At 38.7% G+C, this 18,673-nt stretch overlaps 1 protein-coding gene across 3 annotated transcripts in view; it reads right to left on the bottom strand.

Moving 5' to 3' along the window:
• The window catches only part of dlec1 (DLEC1 cilia and flagella associated protein), a 124,769-nt gene that overhangs the window by 95,330 nt on the left and 10,766 nt on the right, over positions 1 to 18,673 (bottom strand). For 2 of the 3 annotated variants that reach the window (XM_039753705.1, XM_039753706.1), the window contains exons 5-6: positions 12,172 to 12,328; positions 3,890 to 4,000 (exon numbers count right to left, since the gene is read on the bottom strand). In XM_039753705.1, coding sequence (XP_039609639.1) covers positions 3,890 to 4,000; positions 12,172 to 12,328 — 268 coding nt within the window. The remainder of the gene's footprint in view (positions 1 to 3,889; positions 4,001 to 12,171; positions 12,329 to 18,673) is intronic. The other variant, XM_039753707.1, reaches the window with a different exon arrangement.

The following is an 18,673-nucleotide window of genomic DNA, read 5'->3' as shown; positions in this document are numbered from 1 at the left end:
GGTATGCGGAGAAATGGACAAACCACTACAGAGAGGTGTCAGTGGCTCACTTTATTGAAGTAGCCACGTTCTGATTTGTCTTCCCTTCTTTGTTCGCCCTTCTATTAAAAGCCACATGGAAGCTCTTTTGTCCATTTTATTCTGAGACAAGGTGGCACGACAAAATGCTTCACTATTGTAGACCATTAATGTACATACCGTCTGTATACATATGAAATTTAAAAATGAATTCATGCGATTTAACTCTCATGAAAACAGTCAGAAAAAATGTAATCATTTTAATTTCTCAGACCGTTGAATTTGTCTACGTTTCACAAATTCATCATGACATACATAAAGAATTCAGTTGCTTGATTCTGATCACACACTCTCTAGTGAGTTGATTTGTACCATTCACCCTCAACCGTAGTGGACTGCAGTGGTCTCTTGTAGGCATCAGGGTATTTAATACACGTCGCCTTCATTTATGTTACATAATCTGTTATTTTGTTGGAGAAATGAGCAGAATGTTTCTCGTAATTTTTAATGGACCTTTACAAAGAACCTCATTTTACTTTTTGATGCTTTACACTGAAATTCTTTGTTCATGTTACTTTACAGCTGAGAATATACTTTGTCCACTAATGCTTCAATGTTAGCTTAAGAATTAACAAATAATTAGTAGAAAGTAGAAAGTGTAATTAGCTCTGCTATGTTGTGAGCCTAAGATACTGCTTAGCTGTGCTATGCTATGTAATTTTATTGATACTCCTATAATGCATATCTAAGTTATTCATGAATGCTGTGCATTTGACTCCCATGTGTGACGTCAAAAGCTTAAGCAGCTGATTTTGGAAATGTGATTTTAATTTTAGAAACTCTCAAAGAGGGCTTCTTACAACCACAGTTCAAGTTATAAAAGCACACCATACTATAGCCTCCTGACTATGATCACAGAAACATGTAAGCTGTGAAACTACATTTCGGAGACAACACATTTAATTGTAAAAAGAAAAAAAAGTTGTGTTGTATCACCACTTTATGCACAGTTTAAATTTATAAGATCAGTAAAAAAGCTGATTAGAGGGGGAGAAAAAACAAGAAGGGAAAAGCCATGCCAGGACTTCTGTGATTTGTTGCTGACACTTAAAGTAATGTAAGAATTGGGCCACCTGGAGAGACTAAACATCTAGCAGTAGTACAAGGTCATACTGGTGTTCACTGCCACATTTTTTTCCTTTTGGGCACTATCTATTTGAATAATGTTTAAAGATTAAATTTATTAAAACCTCCTCTCCTGTGTGCGCATTTTGCTTTATTACACCACCGAGGGCTGATATTCAAGTTTCTTTCTCAGCTAGTGTAGGTTAATCGGGGTAAAAGAGAGCACACACGTAATAGGAAGGCTACAGTGACAGTCGTACCAGGATGAAGTCTGAAGGAGCTACTGACAGTAGCAAAGGTAATGCACTGCAGTCCTGGGCGCAAGTGTATTGCACCTATGAACTATATATTCTCAAAGGTTGTTAAGTGTATGAATAGGCAAACAAAAGTACCAATAGAGGTGTGTCACATAACCGTGGCTCCACATCAAAAAGAATCTGTGTATTTAAAAAAGGGTTTATGTTTTAAGGAGAGGTATTCCTCAAAAAACTCTCCCAGATAAAACTTATATATTTTTAACTTCTACTTATTATTATACTGTTTCAATCCATGTATTTCTTTTTAACTATAAATTTTTCTTTTGACTATTATGCTGTATCAGTCTGCTCTCTGCCACAAGAAATGTTGAAACAAACCTCTTTGTTTTATAGAAATTTCTGGTGAAAGGGGGTGAGGGAAGCTCCTCGTTAGACACTTATGTGTTTATTGGACTTATACAACATTCTCTTAAAGTAATGGAGTGCATTACCACACCAAGGCATTTGAGTGCCCCACAACTGCTGAGCACCAGACCATCTGGAGCACCACAACTGCTGACCAGCTCAACCCTGGAACTTTTTAATTGTGGCCCTCAGTTACCTTCCACCCTCCATCCTTTTCTATGCGCTGACAGCACCTGACAAGATAACATCCGGAGCATCTCAACAAACAAAGAGAGAGGGAGCAACATTCACCCTGTAGATATTCAGTGATGGGACTCCTTGCAGAACCTGATGTGTGGCCTGTATGCTGAAGAATTCCATAATGCAAGCTAAGTACACAATTATTATTTGTGTCATGATTGTTTTTATTGTTACTGTGATTTTGTCACCATAGTATCTCTATTTCACTACTTTTAAGTGGAATGGCCTTTCCATAGTATATTTCCCACCATCACACTCAATCCATTTGTGGAGCTAATGCTCCCTGTTGGATGCACCATTTCATGTTTTTCTTTAGTCCATTAGAGATCCTTCCACACATCTTCAAGCCTTCTTAATCTAGTTAAGACTGAAGCCTTTCGGCCAACTGGGTTTCTTTAATTCTTGGAACAACATTACAGCTGTATTAGAAGTTTATAGAAGTTTCGAGGTAAGGTAGTTAGAGTGCTGGTGAGTAGAAACATGTTGTGTGTTGATTAGCGCATGCAATTATGGACTTCACTGTACTTGTACATATAACAATAATGACCCTATGACTTTCAACCAATTAGATGTAAAGTTAGTCTCTGATATTATCAACCAAGGACTACAAGAAAAAAAACATGTAAGGTCCTCTGTTTGAAAGGAAATGAGAGCCTTTTTGTCATCATCATTAAAGCACATGTTAAATCCTCTAACACTGAAGGAAAAAAATATTAAAAAGAAACCAGATTTCTTTACTCTGTTATTGAAGGATGTGAAAATGTGTGCCTTTGTGCATACAATTCTTAATTTGTCATAGCTAAGGCTAAGAATACAAGTAACAAACTGGTTAAGTTTGCAGATGATACCAAGATAGGTGGGTTGTCAAATTGTAATCGGGAATCCTTTGAATCATTAGAGAGCTACTTGGACAGCATACCGGCTTGGGCAGATTTGTGGCAGATGAAATTTAATATCAGGAAATGTAAAGTATTACATGTAGGAAGTAAAAATGTTATGTTTAAATACACAACGGGAGGTCTGAAAATTGAGAGTACACCTTATGAAAAGGACTTGGAGATGGACCCATCAATATCAACTGCCAGACGGTGTTTAGAAGCCATTCAGAAGGCAAACAGAATGTCAGGTTATATAGCGCCCTGATGTGTAGAGTTCAAGTCCAAGGAGGTTTTGCTCAAGCTTTAAAATGCACTGGTGAGGTCTCATCTGGAGTACTGTGTGCAGTTTTGGTCTCCAGGCTACCAAAAGGACACAGATATGCTAGAAAAAGTCCAGAGAAGAGTGAATAGGCTGATTGCAGGGCTACAGGGGATGAATTATGAAGAAAAATTAAAAGAGTGGAGCCTTTTCAATTTAAAAAAGAAGATTAAGAAGTGGCATGATTGAAGTGTTTAAAATTGTGAAGGGAATTAGTCCAGTGATGGAGACAATGACTTTAAAATGAGTTCATCAAGAACACGGGGACACAGTTGGAAACTTGTTAAGGGTAAATTTCACATGAACATTGGGAAGGATTTTTTTTTTCACAGAAAACCATAGAAAAGGAATAAGCTACCAAGTAGTTAAGTAGACAGTAGAACTTTAGGAGCTTGCAAAACTAGACTTGATGTTATTTTAGAAGAATGAATGGACTGGCAAGCTTTGCTGCTGAAAGGCCTCTTCTCATTTAGATTGTTCTAATGTTCCAAGAAAAAAAAAGAAAACCCTAAGGCTGATTGGTTGAAGATGTAACTCCAGAAGCAAAAACATTAATGTGATTCCAGAAACAACAGAAACCCCAATGATCTACCAAACCCCTTTTCAGTAAGTATGTGAAGGGATGAAAATTACAAAGTTTCTGTTACCTGTGGGTGCTTTGATAGGTAAAGGCGGATTAGAGATGTAGTCATCTGGGCAGATCAGGTTGTGTTTTCGCAAAAGTTTGCTGTTCACGCACCACCTGAAGGTAGACTCTGCTGAAATTGGCAGAGAGAGAGAAAATACTAATATGAGGGAAAAGTCCAATCATCATTTGGTATACATTTGCATGCTTTAAAGTTTTATAATGATAACACTTTTTGCTTTCTATCCCTTTTTCCAGTGGATCACAAGCATGTAAGTTAAAGCATAAATGCACAGATACCCAGTGATGGACTGGCATTATGCTCAGGATTGATTCCTGTTTTCCATCTGATGCTGGAGATATGTACTTGCAGAAATAAAATACAATATACTATTCATTTGCCTCATATTAATCTTTTTATTTCAAATCTTTAATGCATATTTATAAAACAGAAAAAGCTATTATCACTTAACAGTTACAATATACAGTGGCAATACAAAGTATGTGAACCCTTTGAAAATAACTGTTTTTATGTATAAATTTGTTTTAAAATATGATCTGACCTTCATCTAAGTTACTGTAATGAACAAACACCGTCTGCTTTAACTAATAACACAAATGATATTGTTCTTGCAATACATCATTCAAACATTCAGAGGTATTTGCTAAAAAACATAAGTAAACCCCTATGACTTTAACAAAAACTACCATATATACTCGTGTATAAGTCGGATCTTGAAAAGTAAAAAAACGATCATAAAATCAGACCCCGACTTATACGCCCATTCAAAAATGCGACACTTAATTATTTTTTTTTACATCTTCTTGCCTCCTCCAATCTCACATCAGTTTCTCAGATGCATCGAATTTTATTGCAGCAGCACAGTTACCGATTTCTTTCACTACTTCAACAATGTTTAATTTAAAACCAGCTTCATATTTTCTTCTGATCTAACGCTCCATTGTAGATAAGGGATGCTTGATAAAGGTGTATGAGGGTGTGAGACACACAAAACAGGGCAAACGTTGCTTCGGAATAGTTCGGGTATTACGTGTGGTTACGTAGGCACAATAGAGAGAGAGAGAGGTTAGGAGCATGTGCTGATGCCAGACCCACATAAAAAAAAAAAGGCAGTGTGCTCCGTGGTTACTCATTCAGGTGGGCATTAGCATATAATAAAATCTTGGACCAATAGTGTCAGTTTACCGCATTCAACTTATACGACCAACATTATAAAATACCAGAAATTATATGATAAAATCAAGTCCCAACTTATCCGCGAGTATATATGGTAACTGGAGTCAGGAGTTCACAAATCTGTCCAACCAATGAAATGTAATTGGGGGTGTGGTTAAGAGCTACTTTTACCAATGAAAAAAAAATAGTTTGCAATTCACAAAAATCACCTGTTGATATGAAGGATGCCTTGCAAAAAAGAGACCTCAGAAAATTTATGATCAGGAAGTATTGATTTGCATAGAGCTGTTTAGACATTCGTCAGTCCATACTTAGACAAACTGTGTGTAAATGGAGACAATTTAGCACTGTGGCTGTTCTGCCTAGAAATTGCTGCCAAACCAAAATGGCTCAGTAAGTGCAACACTGATTGCTCAGTGGGGTAAAAAAAACTCTAGAGTAATAGCTAAAGGCTTGAAACAATCATTAGAACGGGTTAACATCTCTCATTTCTGCCATTCATAAAACATTGAACAGGCATAGCTTGCATGACAAGACACCAAGGAGGAAGCCACTGCTCTCCAAAAAAGACATCACTACATGTCTGAAGTTTGCCAAAGACCAACTTCACTACTGGAAAAATATTTAGTGGATTGGCGAAACTCGTAAGGTTGAATTGTGCAGGAAGAATATTCAGCAGTACCTATGATGTAAAAGGAGCACTGCATACCTGCTTCAAAACAGCATCCCAATGGTGAAGTACGGTGGAGGCAGCATCATGGTTTGGAGCTGCTTTGCTGATCCTGGGCCTAGAAAGCTTGCCGTCATTCAAATGAAAAATGAAATCCCAAGTTTACCAATGTCAGGGTGGCTGTTCACCTGCTGAAGTTCAGTAGAAGTTGGGTGATACAACAAGACAAAAGACCCTAAGCCTCGAAGTATATCTACTACAGAATGGTTTCAGAAAAATAACATATGCCTGTTGGAGTGGCTCAGTCAGATTCCACACTTTAACCCAATGGAGATACTATGAGAGCTATTCTCGCCAGGCATCCTAAGAATATAGCAGAGCTAAAGCAGTTCTATAATGAAGGATGCTCCAAAATCTTTTCTGAATGTTGTGCAGGTCTGATCCACAGCTACTAGAGGTTATTGCTGCCAAGAATGACTGATATAACCAAATCCAAGGGTTCATTTGCTTGTTCCACAACAGACTGTGAATACTTGATGGGTGTGTTCAATAAAGACACAGTTATAATTATTAGTTTGTTATTAGTGTACGCATATTGTGTTTTTCCTATACTTGTAATTTAGCTGAAGATCAGATCACATCTTATGACAAATGAATGTAGAAAACCAGATCACTCCAAAGGATTCACATACCTTTTCTTTGCCACTGTATATTTGTATATTATATTAATAAAAGGGACTATGTTCTCCTCATTAGAAAAAAAATATAACTTGTTAACAAAAGTTAAAATTCCTTTATGCATCTCTACAGTAAGAGAATATATGTGGGATGGACAAACGTGTATTAGCTTGCACTGCTGATTCACAGCCCTAGAGTCATGTGTTCAAAAAGCAGACTAATCACTGTCTACACACTGACCACGTGGACTATCATTCTAATTTTCCTCCAACTTAAACTTGTGTATATGTTGTATGCATCCATATTTGCTGTGTTCTTTTTAGGTAATCCACTTTTTCTCTCAAAACGTGGGTATTAGTTGATTGGCAGCTCTAAACTGGCCAGTATGAAGTGACCACAAGTGTGTGAATGAGTGGTCAGATAAAATGACCTATTCCTATTTGCCTGTAATAAAGTTACCATAACCATGCCATTCTTAAACATACTTAGTCTCCTCCACAATAATGGGGTACAGCCTGTCCCAGGGTGAGACCCAGGGCACAGTCAATACCATGCCAATTCATAATTTTCAATTGGTCAGACTTAAAACATTTCTTGGATGTACGGGGAAACCATAATACTCAACACAGATAACGATCGGGGTGGGAAATTGAACCCTATGAACAATAACCACTATGTTACAGTGGCTCCTAAACTTCAGTCAGTCAGTCATTTTCCACCCCGCTATATCCTAACCCAGGGTCACAGGGGTCTGCTGGAGCCAATCCCACCTAACACAGGGCGCAAGGCAGGAACAAATCCCGGACAGGGCACACACACACACCAAGCACACACTAGAGACAATTTAGGATCGGCAATGCAACTAACCTGCATGTCTTTGGACTGTGGGAAGAAACCAGAGCACCTGGGGAGAACATGCAAACTCCACGCAGGGAGGACCCAGGAAGCGAACCCAGGTCTCCTTACTGCGAGGCAGCAACGCCCCCTCTGTGCCACCGCGCTGCCCGGCTCCTAAACTTGAAATGTCTTAAATTAAAATTACTAGGAAAAGGGCTATTGATTTAAATGTATAACATTGCCTGGTGACATACTCAAATTAAAGAAACAAACTTAACCTCTACTAGGACAAGTCAGTAATCAGGCAGGAAAAAACTCTTTTGTTGTGTCTTTAATTACTCTTCAGCACAAGCCAAACAGGAAGCATTCATCACAGCAGTCTGTTACAGAATGATCTAAATGGTCAAAATAATAAGGGCAGGGGTTCATTTTATAAACTGCTCAATTTACATAAAAGTGCTGATCACATCACCTGACGTTTACTCTGATTGGTTTGTTGGCTTTGTTGGTGTATTACATCAACCTTCTCCTGGTACATCCCTGGTACATCCTTGTCTTTTGTTGTTCACTTGACTTTTATCTGGTTTCCTGATATGCCTGAACAGGTTTTCTGACATTTATTAACACTTTATGCTATTTCTTAAGCTGAATGCTTTGTTACCCTAAAATTATTCTCTCACAAAACCCAAACTGCCAAGCTCGGATCTGAACACAACACCTCTGACATCTCACTGGAGGAAGACTTTCTTTCAAATAAACAGATCTCTCTCCCCATAAGAAACCACAAGAAGAAGGAGAATTTAATTTTGTTAAGCATATATTCCTTAATTAGTCATTCAATCAATTGACAGAATAATTAATTAAGTAGGAAATTGAAAAAATGAACACAACATATTTCCCATTATATCTCCATTAAATATCTGGCAATAGACAACTATTATAGCAATGGCATTGGATCAGCCTGGGGGTCACAAGCAGTTCGAGGGGTCATTCCATCATACAAATGAACAACTTTAGTGCTAGCTGCAGGGGAGCCAATAAAAAATGACAAGACTACCACACACACATATGAATTCCAACAAGTGTGGCAACAGCGAGCTGTTGTTCTAAGGACCATGAGCTGCCTAAAAGAGCAATGTAAAGAGTGAGAATCCATTGGTACTCAGCACCAACAAGCACCACACTGGTGCCAGGAGTGGGATGAGAAGAAATACAGTCTGACTTAGCAAAGCAGCAATTTCTGTGAAGTCCTGGGGCCTCATGTATAACGCCGTGCGTAGAACTCGCACTATAACATGGCGTAAGCACAAAAGCCAAAATGTGTTTACGCACAGAAAAATCCAGATGCAGGAATCTGTGCTTACTCCAACTTCCACGTTCTTCCGTTACATAAATCCCGATCAGTGTGAAAACTAACGCTTGTGCACGCGCATTATGTAACGCCCCAAATCCTCCCAGAATTACGCCTATTTGAATATGCAAATCAATATAAATCGCCCTTAAGCGCTGCCTTCTGTGAAAAGACAATGGGAAAAGCACGGGGAAAATATAAGAATTTCAGCGAATACCAAGTGGAGGCAAAGGAAAAACATACTATTTGTTCAAATAAACCGTGGTATAATCAACAAAATGAAGTTGATCGAGTGGCATAGCGTGTTGGAGAAACTTGAAAGCTCACATTCACAAAATCGCACAGTGCCGGAAATAAAAAAGAAGTCACATATCAAAGTCGCCGTGAAAAGAAGAGTTGTAAGCCCACTGTCTGAGTGTCATATGAAAGCTTATTAGGGTACAGAGAAAAAAGGCACACGGTGGGGAAAAAGCACGAAATGTCAACTTCAATCTCGACATTTCCACTTTAATCACGTAGTTTATTTTGTCATTTAGTAGAACATTATAAACTTCATCTTAAAATCGTTTAATTAACCAGTTTCTCAAATCACATCGTAATTAAAGTAGCACGTTAAATGCTTTGTTTTGTATTTGATCTTCTATGTGCTCTATGTGTGTGAATCACTACTTGCTTCTTAAACCGGCTCTCTTCCTCCAACTGGACACAGAGTCCATTACATTCATGATATTACAGCTCTCTGAATAACTCAAATACTGAGATGTATACGTGATGTCATTTTCATGATGATAGGAGTTAAAGCACGTTATTAAACATGTGTTTCACTTCGATGAAATAATTTATTGCAGCAGTACTCAGGGGTGGCTCTAGGCTTGTGGTGGCACTGGGCAGAGGAAGAATCGGTGGCTCCTTCGCCCGCCCGTCAGTAAGGTAGCTTATGCACGGTGGATACCCACATCCATTGCGGACACTGCACAGCAGCCTCGTGCTCATGATAAGCATTTATCTTTTGTCGAAATTTGACGCTGCGTTTTTAGCTGTGTTGCTATTTTCTCTTTCTGTTTTATATTCAATATATATTGGCGTAGCCGGCACTGCAGTCCTTGCTTTTCTTTCCCCAAGTAACCGATCGCCACACAATCAGCTCTGTAATAGAAGTTAAGCCATCTGTAAGCTTAGCCCGATTCTTCAAAACGTTTAAAAAACATTGAAATATCTTCGTAGTACATGTTTAATTATTCTATCCTTCACGACACTCCCAGTGAAGAATATAGATTATTTAAATGAAGTTCAAGTTTTATCTGTATAATTTAACAAACATATTTTGCTGCATTTCACCTTAAAAATGATATCGTCATCATATGTAAATACGCGCTTTATAAAGTGGCCCAGGTTGTGAGATATTATAACTGTAGTGCAAGTTTACAGTGGGGTGATTGTACTTATAAGTCCTAACAGTTCTACAAGGAGCAATGATTGGGTGCATTTAAAGTTCTTGGGATGAAACTGTTTCTGAACCGCGAGGTCTGTACAGGAAAGGCTTTAAAACGTTTTGCCGTGGCTGAGACAGCGTGTCCTTGAAGCTGTATACCGATAATTCTCTTTCCGATCAGCTGCTGCTGTGATTCACACTCAGATACAGTGATATAAATACTCTGAGTGGTGCAGTGAGAGTAATATGGAAAAAGATGATCCGCTGTGGCAACTCCTAACGGGAGGAGCTGAAAGAAGAAGAAGAAAAATAAGAAGAAGGAGAAGTGAGAGTAACAACACTAAAGCAGTTATGGTATTTGGAATACTATGGCTGTTCCCTGGACCATTATATTGTTACAAGTTAATTACAATCAGATGCGTTACACTAATAAACAATATGCGGTTAGTTTCAGTGTATTTATAAAGCCGCGTCAGGAAAATAATGAGTAACCACACAGGAACAGTACCATTGCTTTGACGCTGGGTGCCGCCAGTTTGCAAAACCGAGCGGAGAACTTGCGTACGACAAGGCATGAGGTACCGTGGAAAAGTGCGTGGCTTTACGCCAAGTGTAGGTTTTATACATCGCGATTTGAACGTGGAAAAGTTCTTACGCAACATTTCTGTGCGTACGCACCGTTTATACATGAGGCCCCTGGTCACTTCTGAGGAGTTGCTTGACAATCTAGCGGCTGAGATCTAGGATTTGGATTACCTCTTGAACGATCAGTACAAGAAGACAGCTAAAAGTCCGCTACCTCTGTAGGTCTTGTCCGCTTCTCTATCTGCTGAGGTCCATTGACCTGGACATGTGGGTGTCTGTAGAGCTTCAGCCTCGTGGGTGGGGAAAAGTGTGGCAGATTGAGTTGCTACTGACTTGAAGTGTTCAATGTGAAACGGAAAGGACAAGGCCAATTATAGAGGTGTTAAAAGTACTTATGGAGGGAGAGTTTCAAAGCTGAATCATGAATGGCATTTGCACATAAGTAAGACAGCCAAAAGACAAGAAGTTTGTCTGCCCATATGTGATGGACATATCAGCACACAGAACAGCAGAGATTAATACCCATGTTGCACCACATGATAGCACAGCACTCAACATCCCTGCTGCGGACCATGACATCACAGTACTCAAAATCCCTGTTGATGTGCCCTCATCACAGGCATCATGACCTCAGCAGAAGAGAAGAACAGTCAGTTGTTTTGAAGAGCTTGTCTGCCACTAAAAAGAATTAGAAGTTGTTACTGGGTAACTTGACTTGGATGGAGAGCTATGTAAGGCTACTGAATAGTGAATCAACCTGGGGGTGAACCACCAACAGAAAGAGCTGGCATTCCAGCCAATGACTGGCTTCAGTGCCAGCTGAAAAAAAAGCAAGCCTACCAGAGTTAAATATGATTTTCAACTAGTGCAGCAACAGTGAGTATACCTAAAAGAGTGATGTAAAAAGGAAGAATCCATCAATACATGGCACTACAATATTTAACAGACGATTCATTTATGTTGTCTTCACAAGCACTTGCATGATATTAAAGAATTAACCTTAGCTTTGTCCCACCAGTATGTGTCAGCTTACAAAATATCATCACCATATAAGATGTACAAGCTCTGTCACACATCTTTCCATAGTAATGCTTCTCCATGCCTGAACCTTTAATCAGCTTTACATATGACAAAGTTTGCAAGGCACAGTATTTGCAGTTTTCATCCTGGGATAATCTACCCTTAAAATCCTGCATGTATCTGAGTGGACTGCAAAAAGTGAAGTAATTCCCACCAAAAATAAAGAGAACATCTTTAATATGGTCAATGGCAAATGAGGAATCAAATAATCTAGCATGTGTGGTCTGTTCTGCACCTCCATTCTTTAAGGGACCCATAATCACTGCACATGCAATCACATTAACACTGGATTTAAAAGTAAACAGAATAAAATGAACAATTTGTGACATTAGATTTGTTTCAGCCTGCCAAAGTGTCTCAGTGTTATTTGGAGAATTTTGGCATGTATATCATGACACGGGTCTTTATTAAGTGTGGGGTTGATTTTCTTCAGTTGTGTATATTCAGAAAGGACAATGCTAATGACTTCATACCCAGTGGTAGGGACAGCAGCTCATACATGTCTCCTGCTTCGTCTTTCCTCCTTTGCAGTTCCCTCTCCTCGTCTGCAGCTGCTCGAGCTCGGGCCTGGATGATGTGCTGCTCCAGCATGTCTGCTTCTCCTGTTCTTCTCTTGTACTCTGAATGGATCTGATGGATCAACAGATAAGCCCAGGAACAACTCCAAAGATATACAGTAAGCTTAAACACAGGTTTAAATACTTTAATGGATATTGCAAAAATGCATAACTTTAAATTACAATCCCTCCTTTCTTAGTAATTTGTGCTATCTTCATGAGTGAATTTTACATTACAAAAGGCTGACTAGACAGAAAATTACAGTTTACAGATTACATCCCAGAATAGCATAAAAAGAATCGCAAGAAAATATTTAAAAGCAATCACTGTTAACTTTATATATAGGGATCCAAACTCAACATACAAGCATCTATCCTGTAATGCTGTTTGAAAATTGTGCTTTTATGCTAAATACGACTCAAAATATTTATGTTTTATTTTAGTGGGTTTTTATTTTAGAATTAGTTAGATAATGGCTGTTAAACTGTTTGACCAAGACTATAAAGTGACATTCTGTTATCAAAATATTCTGTCATTAGATCATTAATATTCATGAGGTAGTTTTCCAAGATTGTCAAATTTTGGAAGTAGATACAATTATGGGGTGTGTGCAAAATAGACATAAGCATTCTTGGAAAAATAAGTATAAATTGTTAAAGAGTGTCATTGTTTATTAGAATCTATATGTTTAAGCTTAGATAAAGTGACCAGTGTGTGTGTATGCTTGTAAGAATATGTAAAATGGAGGCTTGGGACTTCAAAATGAACATGTTTCATGTCTAGCCAAAAGTAACTTCCAGACCATGGGAACTTATTGGTTGTCCCAAACCTTGACTGATAGCACTATCTTACATAAGGCAGAGTTTTTATTATCAAAAGGGTCAGACAAAAGACGCTGTAAATGCAAAAGATTTTAAAAAGCACATTATTCTGGACAGCATCAGTCTGGAGTATGCATATTGTGTAATCAATTACAGACAGTACAGCACATTTTATTAGGTTGTGAGGTGTATAAAATACAAGTTCAATACTGTAAATCCCTGGGAATGGGTAATTTCACGTTAGAACAATTATTAAGGTATTAGTCATGTGCGCCCAACTACGTTGCACGTGTTAAAGTTGTCTGTGAAGGGCTCCCTGTTTAAAAGCGGCTGCCAGTCGTGAACTGGGCCCTCCGTCGCACAGCATTATGATTTTTTATAATGGAAACAAAATTACAAAAGAAAACCCTTGGACATTGATTCGATAGGAACAGCCTACTTGTAATCACTGTCCGAATCATAATTATATGGTGGTGTAGGAGCATTTCTGCTTCTGTCTGTTCACAGTCCGTCTCGTTTTCACGACGCTATCGTTTCCTCTCACGATGTCTTCTCAACCTTTCTCCAATCTCGCAGGTTGCTTTGAGGCAATCCAAAGAGTAAGGCAATATACACGGAGCAATGGTTATAAAAGGGGGACAGATAGGTATCCAGGCTCTTTAAAGCATAAATAGGGATCACTTCACTGACATGTGAGCAAGGCACGGTACAACTGTGAGATGCGCAGCACTCGCTGGCTACAACGTGACAATAATAATTTCCGGAACGTACTGTTACGTTGTCATTCATTTTACCCACTGTCTTTCTTTCATTCATATGTTACGCAGGCATGAACCTTTTATTTTCGGCAATCTCATTCTCAAACCAGGCCTCAGGAGCTAACCAGCGTAACACTGTCCACCACCCCTTTCGTTATTCCGGCACATTGTTGACATCCGTGAGTATCAACAACGTACTAAACTGGAAGGTGGTATACGCATACGTGGAATTCGCGGACTAACAAAGATCAAGATCTAAATGAAGATCTCTTTAGTTAATTTAAAGCACAACAATTTGTTTCGTTTGAATGTCTGTGTTTTGAGGTGTGACTGGAGTACTACAGTCTTCAGTAGTATAAGCCTGGAGGAGATTCTTAATGCAATGCCTATGTTTTAGCTGTCTCTCTACTGCCATCTAGTGCTTCTTCTTCTAATTCATTCGCGGACAAACAAAGATCAAGATCCAAATGAAGATTATATATAGAGATGGAGAGGAGTTTAAATTAATCCAGAGATCCATATTCTGTTATTTAGACACTGTAGGGTTATTAGAAAGCATTTAATTGGAAAATATAGGTATTTCTAGTCATAGTTTTTTTTTTCCATTTCCGCATCACACTCTAGTCCAGCTGGTGGCGGTAATGCACCTTAAGTTGGTTTGCCAATTTAAGAAGAAGAAGAACAAGAAGAAGAAGAGGAGGGCATCTGTCAAGACTGGGAGGAGAGAGAGAAACAACTGATAAAGAGAAGACCACTCGGTCAAACTTTGCCACCTACAAACTGCCACTTCGCTCCCAAGTATCACACCTGGTTTAGGAAAACAATGACTGTAATAACCAAAGCTACAGCCACCTGATACGAAGCTTGTTATGTGTCTCTGATCTGAATCATTCGGGTTGTATGTTTTCATATCTATCATTTAGACCTGCCTTCTCCTTCAAATACAGTACATATGAGCAATGATTGAAATAGATTTGAGCATTGTTCTGCTAAAGTTGTCCTGTTGTTTACTGACATTTAGCAATCACCAATGATTGTTCATGAAACAAACTGTTCATTTAGGTAAAGCCATAGGAAAACCCACAGACACAGGAAGAATATGTAGACTTTATAAAAGCAGTGATCTTTAAAGTGGTTGCATAACCACACAAGATCCATTTTGAAGTGTTTTGGCTCAAATGACTGTACCATTTCAAGCCAGACTTCTTACTTTACAGCCAAAGTATGGCAAGTGTGCTTATACTAAAGCAGCATATGACATGAGACAACCATGAAAAACAAGTTAAATAAAGTAGATGTTATTAAGTACCACCAAAATACAAAAAAAAATCTACAAAAAGAAATTATAATTTAAAAAATACTTAAAGTGCAGTGCTGTAGAGCAGATATATAACCCCAAATCAGAAAAATTTGGGATGGAATGGAAAGTACAAACAGAAGAAAAACACAGAAGTCTGGTCGACTTCATTTCATTTCTCCCATTCTTGCATTTCAGGCCAAAAAAGGTTGGGACAGTAAATCATTCACCATTATGTAATGTTGCCATTCCTTCTCACAAACCAAGTGATGAAGCATTTCAGGTATTATTATGTCCCATTCTTCCTGCAAACACGTCTTAAGGTGTGCAACAGGTTGTCGTTGTCACATCTTTCTTTTCAAACTTCTCCACACATTCTCAACTGGGGACAGGCGAGAACTGCAGGCAGGCCAGTCCAGTACCCAGACCCTCTTCTTCCACAGTCAAGCCTTTGTAATGTGTGTAGAGTGTGGTTTTGCATTGTCTTGTTGAAAAATGCATAGACATCCCTGGAAAAGATGTCGTCTTGAAGGCAGCATATGTTGCTCTAAGATCTCAATGTACTTTTCTGCATTAATGCTGCCATCACAGAAGTATAACTTACCTTTGCCAAGGGCACTGACAATCCCATACCATGATAGACCCTGGCTTTTGGACTCATTGCTGATAATGGTCTGGATGGTCATTTTTGTCTTTTGTCCAGAGTACACAATGTCCCATTTCTTCCAAAGAAAGATCTGGAATAACGAATCGTTTGATCATAATATACACATTTCACAGTGTGAATGTTCATTCCAGATGCCTTTGAGCCCAGAGAAGTTGATGCCACTTCAGAATGAAGGTTACATAAGACTTTTTAAGTGGCATTTGTGAATGAAACTCCGCAGGTTTGCCAAAGTAATCCCTCGCCCATGTGGTTATATCAGTTGTTGATGAATGATAGTTCCTGATGCAGTGCCGTCTGTGTGATCAGAGGTCATGGGTATTCAGCTTAGGCTTGCACCCTTGCTCTTTATGCACTGAAATTCCTCCAGATTCCATGAACCGTTTGAATCGAGGGAGAAATAGTCAAATCCCTTCCAATCTTTCTTTGAGAAACATTGTTTTTAAATATTTCAATAATTTTGTCACACATTTGTTGACAAACTGGAGATCCTCTGTCCATCTTTGCTACTCAAAGACTCAGCCTTTCATAGATACTGCTTTTGTATCAAATCATGATAACAATCATCTGTTGACATCACCTGTTTGAAATCACATCATTATTTCACCTCATTACTGGCCCTAATTTGCTTGTCCCAACTTTTTCTGAATGTGTTATGTTTATTAGCAAATTAAATGAAGCTGACCAGACAAAACATGAAACATCCTGGCTTCATACTGTCTGTGATGACATAAAAGTCAAAGTAAATTTAAATTTAAGAATCACTGGTTTTTTTTTTTGCATTTTACCAGCCATCCCATCTTTTTCTTATTTGGGGTTGTAATCAGCAGCACTCTTCCTACAATATGAGCAACAGATTCAGAACTTACAACTTTATTATCTCTCTATTATAAAAAAAAAAACCTTAGAAGGAGACGAGACGTGACCTTCTCGGAGACACTTTAATGTCCCGTGAGACAAGGCAGTGAGACAAAAGGACAGCCGCTGTACAGGCTTTTAAATGTTCGAAGTGCTGCGCGACATGCAGATCACGCAGCACAGCAGCAAGCTAGCAACTGATCGTGCAAAGAGGAGGTAAACAAAAATGTATTTGTTTCCCATTGTTTCACCGTTTAAAAGGGGGTTTCAGAGGAGCAACCGCATCTCCTTAGCGTGTGTTCAGCCCCCCTCTTCACAACGCGAGTGGCAGAGACACGAACTGGCTGGCTTTGGTGGTTGGGGTAGGTGAGCAAAGCAAACAAGGGGCAAAGCCCCCTAGTATAACAATATATTTGTTATCTTATTAACAGTTTAAATTAGCAAAAAATCTCCTCTCCATTTCTTTTATTTGTTTAATTAAACATTGTAGTCACCTTTCCCTGTGCAATATTGGATTCATGATTTACATGTTGAATACGATAGAACACAATTTGCAAGTAATTTCCGAACTTGAATGGAGTTTATACAGTATTTTTGTGAGCAAAATTATTGACGACATAGTAGTATGATCATTTTTGCAAAAAAAAAAAAAAGTTTTAACAAATATCTGTTTCAGAAATGTATTCAAAGCTGGCAGCGTATCTGCTTTAACCAGATCTCTTGGTTGTTAAATCCAGATTCTTCCTGGCACCCAATGTATAAAAAAAATACTAAGTGCTGAGGTTCTCAATTGGACAAAATGAAATAACTTTCTAAAGAAACATCTTAGTCTATTGTTTTTTTTTGTTTTTTTTTTTGCAGAATGAAGGTTACTCCATGTGACAGACTGCCATGAAACTGAAGATTTCGTACAAAGGTGTCTATTACTGTCTTCAGTGAAGAAGGCAAACTGGGTGTAACCAGTATAGAAAAAGAAAGGAAAGGATAAGGACATCAGAGAGTATAGTACGAGAAACAGACACCTTACAGGTCCTCAATTGGCCTCTTCCTTAATTACATGCCAAACACCAGTATCATCTGTAACAGTAAAAGGACAACTCTGGGATGCTGGCCTTAGTGGCAGAGTTTCAAAGAAAAAGCCATACCTGAAACTGGCAAATAAAAAGAAAAGATTAAAATTGGCAAAACAACACAGACATTGGAAGGAAGATGACTGGAAAAGCGTATTATGGTCAGCATTCTGCAGTCGTCTTTTTTCTGTTGCAGATGACACTGGTTTTTGGTGCGCATTTAACAATGAAACCAAACGAGGGCCTGTAATGCCAGTATCTTGCAACTCAAGTAAACAGATTGTCACACGTACATGTCTGAGGATCAGCTTGCTAGCTATGATCAGGTATGCGGTATCACTTGAGGGCGAGAGGGGGCATTGTTGCTGTCTTGTCACTTCCATCCATAGCACAGAGAAGTCAACCCAAGAAGCCGACTGACCACGCCCCCATCAAATCCCACCACTCCCAGTTGGAAACTTAGAAAAACAAACCTATCCCTGGAAGGTGGTGTCTCACTTAGACCCAGACTCACATCAGGACAGAACACCTAGTTAGATGATCCAAAAAATAATTTGTGTTCTAGCGCCCCTGTGCGCCTTTTTATTTAATTGGTTGGGAAGAAGATATTAAATGGGGTGGCCCGGCTGGCACCCCAAATATTTTTGGGAAATTTCACTCAATCATCACAAGATTAACAGTTTTCAGTGTGCTGATGCAACTACCAATGTTTCTCTAATAACCAATTAGCATTTAAAATGACTAAGGAAAAGCTAAGGGTGTTGACCATTAGGATGCTAAAGGAATGGCTGCTGAAAATGAGACTTTGCAGTCGTATGTGAATAATTAAATTAAAAATTAGTCAATTCAAACAGAAATAACCATTTGCAACACTACTAATGTCTTGGGTGTATTTTTAAATCAGTTTAACGGTATCTTGATAACAAAAGCGTCAACTTCTATCAAAAAC

Source organism: Polypterus senegalus, chromosome 5 (assembly GCF_016835505.1).
Source record: "Polypterus senegalus isolate Bchr_013 chromosome 5, ASM1683550v1, whole genome shotgun sequence".
In the NCBI taxonomy this organism is placed as follows: Eukaryota; Metazoa; Chordata; class Cladistia; order Polypteriformes; family Polypteridae; genus Polypterus; species Polypterus senegalus.
Note: the sequence above shows the minus strand (reverse complement) of the source record. Positions and strands in the feature narration are given on the sequence as shown.